General features: G+C 44.7%; 1 protein-coding gene across 2 annotated transcripts in view; it reads left to right on the top strand.

The window, feature by feature from the left end:
- Positions 1-8,224: 8,224 nt before the first annotated feature.
- The window catches only part of BRWD1 (bromodomain and WD repeat domain containing 1), a 152,913-nt gene continuing 148,903 nt past the window's right edge, over positions 8,225-12,234 (top strand). For both annotated transcript variants that reach the window (XM_045284556.1, XM_030888683.2), the window contains exons 1-4: positions 8,225-8,338; positions 8,485-8,543; positions 8,672-8,701; positions 8,876-8,935. In XM_045284556.1, the coding sequence (XP_045140491.1) occupies positions 8,290-8,338; positions 8,485-8,543; positions 8,672-8,701; positions 8,876-8,935 (198 nt within the window). In that variant the 5' untranslated portion in view covers positions 8,225-8,289. The remainder of the gene's footprint in view (positions 8,339-8,484; positions 8,544-8,671; positions 8,702-8,875; positions 8,936-12,234) is intronic.

Here is a 12,234-nt window from a genome sequence, read left to right as displayed (position 1 = left end):
GAATTGCTTACCTTGTGGTTAGCAGTCTAACGTGTACTACCCATAATTAACTAAAGAGAGCATACAAAATGGAGTAACCATGAGCATGAGAAGGCTGATAAGAGGTCACCAAGTATAAAGAAGTAAACAGCAAAATAGAAAATGGCCAGAATCCAAGACTATTGGACTAAACGGTGGAGGTTGCACCCCTGATCGGACTGAACACCCACAACTCCACCTATGGCTACACCCCCTAAAATTGTATAAAAATTCAGCTAAGAACCCAGAGGGGAGAGCTTTTGGACCACTGCAACAGAACTCTCCTTTCCTCCCTTGCTCGTGCTGTTAAGTCTTACCTGTTTTTTTAACTTGCTATTGATATGTATATGCCCATTGGAATGAATTGGTCAAGACTGGCTCTTGGTGTGTTACCCTCAGGATAGAACCAGGCCTAGCCACTGAGTGAAGCTTAGAGACTGAAAGGCAGTCACTGCCCCAGGGCATAAGCCGACTGATTCCTAAACCAATGTACTTGGGAAGACAACTTAGAGACTGCAAGGTCGCTGCTCCTGGGCAAAAGCCAACTGATTCCTAAACTCTTGTCTTTGGAACTGTCACAAGGTACTCAAGCCATTGACCTGTACTTCCCTTCCTGATTGAGCCCTGGTAGCACTGTGGGTGCTTAAGTACTGGGCTTCAATCTGCAACCAAAGTTCGAAACCATCAGGTGTTCCAGAGAGCAACACGGAGCTTTTGGAAACCCTCAGGGGTAGGTAGCTCTACCCTGTCCTATAGGGCTGCCATGAGTCCATTGGCAGTGGATTTGGTTTGCTTTTTTCCCTTCCTGATAAAATGTCTTCTTAGAACCCCTTTTATCTTGGGAACATAGCTGATCATAGCAAGGTTATGACCAGACTGGCCACTAAACATGTGCAGGAAGGGCAGCCACAACCTTCAGCTCACCCGGAGCAAATGTACTTTGATCAAGGAACCAAAAGTCAACAAAAATAAATCGTTAGACCAACTCGCAAGATAGTTGAAATCCAGGAGTCTGATAAGCCATAACCTGTCAAGAACCATACCCTTATGCATATATTCATGACTGTTTTTGGGAAATTTGTTACATATTCATAATTCCCTTAATGTATTTCCTCGTGTATAAGTATAAAATTGTAACCCCCCTTTTCCAGGAGCTATGGTCCTGGCTTGTTCCTCGCTTGATCAAAGTCAAGTTTTCCTCCTTTGCTTTCATCCAGTCTTTGTCTTTGCTTCTCAGTGGAGTGAGGGAGACCTGGGTTGGTTAACAGTCTCCCTATATTGCAGGAAAAATAACTGCTGAGAATAAGCTTTATGTTCCAATTTCATAGATTTTTGATTACTTTTAACAATGTTTAATGAGATATTTTCTAAACAATTCTCTGTAGACCTGAACTCATAAACTCCTGGCGTTCACTCATGTGTCTTTGGAATAGTGTGGTATTTAGATCTGAATTACCTGTTTGCCCATCACTCACCCAGACACTTGACCTTGCTCAGGTTGCACTGCTGTCAGGAGACCATTAACAGCACAGTTTGCTGGACTAACTGCATGTTCCCTTCAGTCTTCTTCCACGGTGGATTCAATCCCTGGGCAGTGCACAGGTAAGTCAGTTCAAACCTGTCTAGAGGTTCCTTGGCTTGGTTTTGAGTAGAATAAAAAGAAGTCAGCAAAGGCTGGAGAAACACTCTAGACTTTCTCTAGTGGCTCCCATCCGAGTCAGAAGAGAAGCCCAAGTCCTGAGGGGCCAGTTAGTGGTATGAAAACTTAAGAGGGTTGCTATATGTATGTGGCTATCCCACTTGAAGTATGGCCTTTATAGAGGGATGCCAGTCTGTTGGTAGGAAGCAAGCTGGGGAAATAATAATCCTAATCTTACTTTCCACCTATCCTTCTATTTCCTGTTGTAGTCTCTAATAGATGAATCCCATTGAAAGGCAAAACAAGGGAGCTCAATGCTAACTACACGTGTTTCAGTCTTTCTGGACAAGAGCAGGGGAGTAGAGGATGCACAGCCAAATGAATATTCTCCCCAGCTTGAAAAACTACCATAAAATTGTAGGTTTGAGGTGACTGGAAAGGAGAAATGCTTTGATAAGGAATTAATACATTAAGTTCTGTTTAAAACCAAAACAACAAAACCACCCCCCAAACAAATCTGTGGGTGTCAAGAGAACTCCCCTACAGGGTTTCCAAGGTTGTAATTTATACAGACGCTAAATGCCACATTTCTTTTCCTCCCGTGGAACACTTGGTGGTTCAAATTGCTGTCCTAGCATTTAGCAGTGGAGTGCTTAGCTGCTGTGCCACTAGGGTTCCTTAAGCTGTACCAAAATAATGCAAAGTGATAGGATTAAATGATAGTTTTAGGAAGAAGTTTGAAGTTCTTTGTGACTGAAGGCCTAAACTATGTGAGAACTGAGGGGTGGTGGTGGTGATTTTTATGTAATAAAGGGTTTTCTAGGTATTCTCTCTGGAAATGCTCACAAGCAATTTGTATATTCTGGTTACATCATGAGCATTAAATAATACAAATATACACCATTTAGCACATTAACCATGGTATAGGAATTCAATAAATGCTATCTGTTAGTTGAGTCCCATTTTAAATATTAAAAAATGAAATAAAACTTATCACACAGAGAGGTGACTGCACTAGTCAGTGGGGTTCTCAACATGTAAATAGGGCCGTAATCTGATTCGAGCTCCCAGATTCCCAAGGTCTTGTGAGGCTACACTGTTTTCTCTTGTGAGAAACTTTTCAAAGCAAGAACCAGCAAGACTTGGAGACAGACATGGGCCAACACCTGCAATGTGGAAGAGAGAGAGGCATAAGCTGGAGAGGGCAGAGATAAATGTGGAAACAATTTGTTGAGGGAGGCGGGGAGGAGTAGCATTAAGGGGACAGCTGGTTGTTTAGACTTCAAGGGGGGAGAAGGCTCTGAGAAGAGGCTATCACCAGTGGGTGGAGGAGGAGCCTCAGGAATTAAGTGCAAAGTCTTCTAGTGACTGAGGACTTGAGAGGATGATCATATCCCTTTATTTTTTCTTGCAAAGGCCCCTGAAAAATCAGTCAAACATATCAAATCCCCTAGAAATAACTTCTGGGGATTTGGCCAACAGAAACCCTAGAGCCGGTGTTTACCTCTTGGCGCCTGCCTTAGAGAAAGCCCTCAATACGATTTTTGTGGAGGAAATGTGTTGACCCATGTTTTGTACTTAATTTCACTGTCATTTCTAACTCATGATGATGGCATCACTCTTCTAGGTCCAATGTAACTAAATTTATGTCCCTCAGAATGAGGTCAATGTTGAGCATTTGTCAAGGCCTGCTGAGTTAACACAAATTTTGTGTCAAACATGGTGATATTAGGATTTTAAGGAAATACTTTTTATGTTTGTGAAATCTTTACGACTCAGATGTCCTCGCCTCTTTTTTTCAAATCAATGTACTCTCTGCCATCCCTGACATCTTTCCTGAGTGTATTGGTGGAGCCAGACTGGTTTATCATTTCCAGATAAACTTTTCATGCTTTCTGTGACTAAGTGGTGACCTGGAAGGCTCTTACTGAATTTTCATTTTTAGGAGATTTTTCACCCTAAAGCAAATTCTAACTTTGCAAGCCTGTTTTGTAATCTTTAAAGTGGGAATAAAAGAACACATATGTAAAGTCAAAAAGCATTGCTTCTAGGGTTCCAGTTCATTCTCGTACAGGTTTGTTCTAAATAAAAACGGTTGTGGATGGATCCCTGCAGACAAGTTCTCACGGTAGTACCCTTGTCTTAGTGTTCTTAGAATACCTTGAAAAAATGGCACCATCAGGTTTTCAAAGCAAGATTAAAGCTAATGAACATTTTACGGAATGAACCCTAACTGGGGACAGACCAATATGACCTAGAGAGCAAGACCCAATCAAAACAGTGTTCCCGGGGATCTGCTGGGCCAGAGAAATTCAAGGGCAGGAGGCCATCTCGGTAAGTTATGCTGTTGTTTGGTACCAGTGAGTTGAGTCTGACTCATAGCAACTTTATGTCCAACAGAAGAAAATACTGTCTGGTCCTGCACCAGCCTTAGGATTGTTACGTTTGAGCCCATTGTTGGTGCCACTGCGTCAATCCCAGATTTCCGGACTGCTGCTTTTTTTTGAACAATGATTGTGAATCCAAGTAAAATAAAATCTTTGACAACATCAATCTTTTCTGTGACTGTTAAGGATCCCAAAGGGGTGATCTTGATTTTCTACAAGGGCACAGGACAATCATGAAGTCTTATTATGAAGAAGTTTTACGAAAATTAGGGACTGCATGGGTGAGAAAAAGGGCAGGACAGTTGCGCAGAAGAAATGATTTTGTTCAAGACAATGCACTTGCTCATTCATGCAGGGTAGCAAAGGCTGATGTTTCTTCTTCAGACTTCTCTTTTTGCTCCCCAAGTCCAAAGACCATGGCAAAGCGACATGAGGGTGCCGGAAGTGTTGTTTTAGTGTGGTTTAAAAGGAGGAGCAGAGCATTCTTTGCGGAAGGATTAGAGAGATGGGAAGACCCTCTTCACAAGTGTATAGACCTAGATGTCAAGAGCCAATATCTTCAAATTTTGATATTTTTGTTTAATAAATGTTTCTATAATTTGGAGCAATACCTTCTTAAAAATTTTTTTGGGGGAGTAGTAGATTAAGGCTTATAGAGATCATCAGTTTCACATTTAACAATTCAAACACAGTTTCAACTCATCTACTGCAATCCCCTCAATGTACCATTGTGTATAATCCCAGTTCCTCCCTGTTCCCATTCATCCTTTTCTAACCCTCTGAACTGTCCTTGGGGAAATGTTGCCCTTTAGATTTTTCAACGCCTGCTTATTCTCACAGGGGTGCATTGTTTTGTAGCAATAGTTTTCAGTTTTGTAGCAATAGTTTTTGGCTACACTCAGATAATTGTCCTCAATAAATGAGATCATCATGTAAAGTATTATCACGTGTTTTCAAAATTCAAGTTCTGTCCTGTCTCTGTCCTGTGCAGCCTTATGTAAATTCCCTGATGACCTGGCTCTGATTTCCGCCTCTGTGAACTGTAAGGAAGGAAGAATTGTGCCATGCTTCTGTCCAGTTGAAGTATGATGGTCCCATCTGGAAGATGTATACCTTCAGGGGACATGGGGCACCTATCATTTACTAAAATCAGGAGCTGTTAAATTCTTGCAACATATGCATACGAAGCAACCTTTAGACAGTTCTCTATAGTTTTCTTGTGATGAAACGCAGTTATTTTCATTTGCATTAAAGTAAGCTTTAGTGTGTGTATTTGTAAAGGTTTGGCTTCAATTGTATGGGGCACATTATGTTCTCATTTGAGGACCACTTCTGGCTGGTACCCACTATGGAGCTGCTGATAACAAAGGTAACCCCTTTCATCTTCTTGGTAGGTACTCATGTATTTAGAAGTCACATCTCTGTTATTTGTGGAGTATAATAGGGCAAACATTTTCTGCCTTTTGTCAGACACCTAAGTCTATATTTCAACTTTAGGGATAATATCTGTCATAGGTTTCCGAGTGAGCTGTAAAGGGACAACTGGATGGAATTGTTTGTATTCCTATGAAAGAAAACCCATGCCGTCATTTCTCTGAACTCTTGTAATGGGTACCATGCTGCTCACACCAGAATTAAGAGTTCTAGACAATGACCAGCGCTTGAATGTCTTTTGGAAGCTTTTACTTTTATGACCTTGTTACCAAAGGAAATACGAGGGGGCTTCAAAAGCGTATGGAAAAGTTCCATTATCTGTTAATTTTTTCCCTGGTTAATCTTAAAAATTCTTCTTGCTCCTTTTACACATAAATTTGATAAAATAGTAGCAGAACCCAGTTTCACAGGAATGTTTCATATTTTCAAATTATTAAGTACTAAACTATAGCTTGTATTTCTTCTCAGTTGGTGGCATAACCTTGATCCACTAAGCCCTAAAGCTGTGATTTTTTTAATGACTCCTACTACTTTCTCAGTCCATCACAATCTCACTTTGCAGCTCTCTCCATATTACTGATCCTGTCTCTTCCTCCCCATTCTTGTAATCATTGCTCTAAGGCATTCTTTTTGTTTCAGTGGCCTATGAAGTGGATTTTCTGCCTCTAGTTTTGTCTCTCTTGAATGCATTCCACATGGAAAACAAATCCTTCCTTTCAGTTGCTCTTAATTTCAACTTCTTTGAATAAAATGGGTCCCTTTTATATCCTTTTTTATTCAAGTACATAGGGTGATAGATCCCTTTCCCCACGTTTTAGCCTGGAAAAATGAAAACATTAATATTTCCTGCTCTCCCCGCACCCCCTACCAATACACAAGGAAGTTTATCCCCCTTCTTTTCTGCTCTAATCTTGCCACTATTTGCCTCAAGTGTGTTTCCCTTAAGAAACAGTTTAGTCTTTCATGGGAAAATTTCAAACTTTTACTCCCCTTAATAGTGTGTGCTGAGTTACCAAATATAAAAGCCTAAAGATGCTTGTTTATCTATACCAAACCAACTGCTTTCTAGTCAATTCCAACTCATAGTAACCCTACATGTGTCAAGAAACTGTGCTCCACAGGGTTTTCAACTGTTGAGCTTTTGGAAATATATCACCAGGTCTTTCTTCCAAGGTGCCACTGGGTAGTTTCGAACTTCCAAGCTCCCTAATTAGCTGCCAACTGCTTAATCATCTGCAGTCAGCCAGTACCCTATCGGTATCAAGATATTGCTAATTGATATAAACACTAGGCACATGACAATATAGAACATATATTAATCCATTGAGTGTGAACAGTCTTGTGAGGAAAGCACCCATATAATCTGCATTTTACACAGAGAAAAATTGAGGCACAGAGGTAGAGCTGTGACAAGGTCCATTCAGTGAGTCAATTTTGCCCAATTCTGCTCTAAATCACCAAATCTAACCTCTCTTGCTGTGGAGGTTATTACAATAAATAGAAATTACAGCTGCACTGTACATTCCAAAAGGCAAGAACATTTGCTTTGTTCCGGGCACTCATGGAGTGTGCTGAGTGAACACAAAAAACGAACCCAATGTGGTTAGAAGTCTAGCGTGTCAATTAGGGGAATTTATTTGGCCCTGTCCACCTCTCCAACCTGAAATCTATTATTTCCCAAGAGGTCCCTAATTACCCATGGTTCTCTTTCCTGCAATGGATTGCTCTGGACTTTCTTTATTCATCCTTTGACAAATCTGGCTAAGTTCAACACCAGTTCGGGACTGCATTTCCTGGCCAGCGAGATTTTTCACACGCTCAGCGGAGTACTGCATTTTATTTAACCCTTTCCCCCTTTCGGATTCTTTGAGGACTAGTTGCTCAGTCTTATCCGTCTATCTTCTTCCCCCTCCTCAGTTTTGCCAGGTGGTCACGCAGAGCCTCGGCAAACGTTTGTTCAAGGCTCCCCGCTTTAAAAAGTCGAGCGTCTAGGGCCGGTGAGCCCGAGGATGGCTGGATTAGAGACCTAGCCAAGCCCGCAGCATCTCAGGCCTGCGGCGTCCCTTCCCCCAACCTGTGGCATCCCCGCATTCATCCTCCCTTTCCCAGGCGACGTTCTCCTCTTCGCTTCGGGCGCAGACACCAAATTCTCAAGGTTAAGGCTTTTGCATCCTGGACACGAAAGGTCTCCGTGAGGGGCGAACACACTGGCCCGACATGTTCATCTGAGTCGCTCGTTCTCCCGATCAACCCGAAGGCGAACCTCCGTTCGGATGCGCTCTTAGAGCCGCTCCGCGGCCTTGAGCCCCGGAGGAGGGGGCAGCGGTCACGCGAGCCGCACCCATCGACGCCCTCGCCCCCGACCGTGGCCGGGTCTGCGTCCCCGGCTTTCGCCGCGCAGCTGGGCCGCCGCGCAGGCGCCTCACAGTGACCGAGCTGGCGCCTCACCTCGCGCAGGGATTCGCCCCACGCGTGCTCCCCTCCCCCACTCACCACTTCCCTGTCTTCGCTAGTCAGGTCCTGGTCCACCCGCCCAATTTTCCTCCTGCAACCGGGGAGACACGGCAGGGGGCTGAGGCAAGCTTTCCCAGGCGGGGGCCGACTGTGTGACCTCTCTCTTCGCAGCGAACTCCCCTCCTCCAGAGGGACTACTTTCTCCCCCTCCCGCGGAGGAGTCGGACGCTGCAGGCGCGCATAGCATGGCGGCGGCGGCAGCGGCGGCGCGCCTGAGGTAAAGGGACGCCGGCCCGGTCAGGCCTCGACGGGGCCTACACGCTTCGTTCGCTCGCGCCTCCCGCCCCGCGCGCAGCCATGGCGGAGCCCTCTCCCGCCCGACGCCCGGTGCCCCTTATCGAGTCAGGTAAGATGCAGGCCGAGCTGCCGGCTTCCTTTCCCGCGGCCATCCCCGGCCTCGGCTGGTCCGGCCGTCCCGACTCCCCGGCGCCGCCCCCTCCCTTCCCCACCCCCCCGCCCTGGTCTTGACCCGGCTCCCCCGTCTTTCCACAGAGCTGTATTTTCTCATCGCCCGGTACCTATCGGCGGGCCCGTGTCGGAGAGCGGCCCAGGTGAGTGCGGGCCTCGGGGTCGCCGGCGGCGGCTCGGTCCCGCCGCCGGGGTTCGCGGGTGGAGGGCGTTGGATGGAGTGGGTGCGCGGTCCTGGCCCCCCTCTAACTACGCGTCTCCTCGGCTGCAGGTGCTGGTGCAGGAGCTGGAGCAGTATCAGGTCTGTGCTTCTCCGTGCTCTCCGTCCTCCGCGCGTCCGCCCGCCCGCCCTGCCGCTGCCGCGTCCCCTCCTCCCGACCTTGCCCCCAGAGTGGTGCTCGCCGGCGCCCCCCGCCCCCCCGAGTGCTCCCCCCCGCCAGCTGTAGTCACTCGTGCGCATTTCGTGTCTTTCCAGTTGTTGCCGAAGAGGTTGGATTGGGAGGGCAATGAGCACAACCGGAGCTACGAGGAATTGGTGAGACTTTTCTTTTTTGACATTTTCCATCTCCGTGTTGTCAGTGCGGCCACCCCGCCCCCCTCGTGGACCCCGGCGCTGGGCGAGAGTCGTGTTTACATTGCTTTCGGAGGCGCGGGTGGGGCGGCGGCGGCGGCGGCATTGGGACAGCGCGACTGCTCCCCCCCATCAGATTTTGTTTGTCTGTGTATGGGGATGGTATGTGTTGGAAGGAAGCCGTCCTGGGGGGCGGCGAGAGGCCGATTCCGCGGATGTCTCACTGCGGGGGTGGATCTCCAGGTGCTGCTGCGTGTGGCGTGTGCTCGTGGGGTGTGCGCGTGCGCGCGAGACACAGCCAGTCACTGGGGTGGTTCAGCCTGTTTTTCTTTTTTCTTTTTTTTTAAAGCAGACGTGTAACTCTACCTCTGATTGGTCCCTTCTCGTTTTATCCCGCCCACGTCTTCCGATCGCTCGTTCCCTAGGAATAAAATCATAGCTATCTGAAGGTGAAGAGGTGTTTCTCTTTAGCACCCCCTCGTTCCCTAGGAATAAAATCATAGCTATCTGAAGGTGAAGAGGTGTTTCTCTTTAGCACCCCCACCCGCGTCCTCATTCGACTGTATAATAAAAATACTGTTGCTTGGAGATTATGCCACTCGTTCAATAACTTTTGCTGCAACAAGCTGTTACGTTTGTTGCATGCTTTAAAAGTTGTACTAATTTGATGAGCTTTGGTCTTGCTGAACATACCATTTACGAAGCTTACTTGTCTAGAGGATGTCCTTTATTTTTGAGGGTGTTCTTTAAAAAAAGGAAATAAAACAGCTTAAATGTAAGGAGCCCCAGTGCCACAGGGGGTGTTACGTTGCTAATGCTAAAATAGGAGTTTTAAATCTCTCACGGAATTGTAAAGATTTGCTGGCACAGAAACCTTGAGCAGTTCTGCTCTAGCCTGTAGGGCAATGGTTTTCAACCTTCCTAATGCCGCGACCCTTTAATACGGTTCCTTGTGTAGTGACCCCCACCCATAAAATTTCCGTTGCTACTTCATAACGAATTTTGCTACTGTTATGAATCGTATTGTAAATATCTGATATGCAGGATGTATTTTCATTGTTACAAATTGAACATAAAGCATAATGATTCATCACAAAAACAATATTTAATTATATATTGTGAAATATTCTAATTGTCTTTTTTTTTTCTTTTTTAACATTTTATTAGGGGCTCATACAACTGTTATCCCAATCCATACACACATCAATTGTGTAAAGCGCATTTGTACATCGTTTCTCAAAACATTTTCTCTCCATTTAAACCCCCGACATTAGGTCCTCTCTAATTGTCTTGAAGCATGGGGTAGCACGGGCAAGTAACAGTCTTCACGCTGGGTATTCCTATGTGGGCCTATCTGCATGTGGGCGGACCCACCTGGAGACGGATAGAAGAGCTGTGTCTTGGTATCTGAGACCATCGGAAAACATGTTTTCCGATGGTCTTAGGTGATCCCTGTGAAAGGGTCGTTTGACTCTCAAAAGAGGTCACGACGCATGAGTTGAGAACCGAAGCTGTAGGGCCTCTGAGTTGCTGTCCATCCAGGTGGCAATGGGTTTGTTTTTGCTTTTATCGTAATGTGGATTCCAGTGCAGGTTTTTTTCTTGTACTCTTTATGTGGTTACTTGCCCTTATATAATTTTTTTTTACAGTCACAACAATGTCAGGGATTTCTTTGCCCTTTATAGAATAGAACATTTTGCAGGAAAATATTGGCTTCTTGTTTTACCCCCTCCCCCTCTCCCTCCCTCATGAACCCGAAAAATAGCATTTTTCAAAGGACTGAATTCTGGTTTCTGCATGATGGCAAAATTAGTCTTGAGTTTGACCATTTGACACGGTTTTAAATAAAAAAAAACCCTAAAGGACTACTCTGTGTTTTCATTTACTCTGGTTAGTAATAGTAAATAATAGAGACGCAGAAGAACTTTACCGTAACCTGACATGCTCCTGAAGAGAAAATCCCATAGATTTTGAAACAAGTATGGTTTTTTAACTACTGAAAAGTTACCTTCAGTTCTTTGCTTTTTTGGGGGGTGGGGTGGGGGTGGGCAGGGGTCTGGGCTGTTTTGCTTGAATTGATTTAAAGGTCTACTTAAAATATTCTCTTTAAAAGTACTCAAATTCAAAGCATCTGTATGATCTGATAGTGACATATCACCAAGAATAGAAAGGAGTCTCAAGATGCCACCTAAGTGATTATCAACAAATGTTGTGTCTGTGCATCTGTCTCCCAGCCTAGATGGTTTTTTAAGCAAAATTCAGACTTTGAATTATTGGTTTAATATATTGAAATATTTTAAAGCAAATCTTAGACTTGACATTGCATCCCAAATTCTTAAGAATACCTCCCTAAAAAGTAAAACCCATTTCTAGTACTATAAAGGTACTAGCCCAGTTCATAATTTGTTGGTACAGTTGTTTGTGTGTGTGTGTGTTTATATGTGTATACAAGGGGTAACCCCCCCCCCAAAAAAAAAAACCCAACCAAATGGGTTTATAGTAACGCATCTTTTTCTGCTAGGTGAGCATTGAGCAACTCTGTACTGAGTTAGTGCACTCAGTGGTGTTGCCTGGGAAGGTTCTCTGGTCACAGCGAATTTTTTTTGTAAAAGTAATTTCCCTTGAACCTCATTTTTTGTGGTGGCTTATTTAAGAGAAGTGTGAAGCTGTGACATTTTGTTCCCTCCCTTGGGAACAATGCACCAGAAACTGTTGTGATGTTGAACACAACATACAAGTTGAACACAACTTACAATACAGCATATTAAACTAACTTACAAGAAAGTGCTATGGGAAAAACTTAAGTGTAGGAGTGGTTTTCTTGTTTCAAAAAAGGAGAAATGTTGATTAATGACAAACCTCGATCTGCACATCCATCAACTTCCTAAAAGGACGAAAACGTTGACTTGTAGTGCATTCTAGCTTTCTAGTTAGAGGTTCTGAAAAGATTGTGTAACAGTGTGCGACAAAAGCCTGATTTGTGGCAGATGGGGACTGGTTTTGCCATCATGACAGTGCACCTTCTCATGTAGCCATCTGTGTGCCAGTTTTTGGCAAAAAACATCATGACTCTCTTGCCCCATGCACCTGACTCACCTGGCCTCACTCTTTGTGAAATTTTGTTTCCATGAATGAAGAGGGACATGATAGGACAGCGAGTTGACGTCTTAGAACAGGTGAAGAAAAAAACCCAACAAAATGGGGGAGGTGCTGTCAGCCATCCAATCAGATGAGTTTGAAAAATTGTTTCCTAGAATGGAATC

This window comes from Echinops telfairi, unplaced genomic scaffold (genome assembly GCF_000313985.2).
Source record: "Echinops telfairi isolate 266 unplaced genomic scaffold, ASM31398v2 ScPeMD7_7469;HRSCAF=8507_0, whole genome shotgun sequence".
Taxonomy (NCBI): domain Eukaryota; kingdom Metazoa; phylum Chordata; class Mammalia; order Afrosoricida; family Tenrecidae; genus Echinops; species Echinops telfairi.
This window is presented reverse-complemented; position numbering and strand designations above follow the sequence as displayed.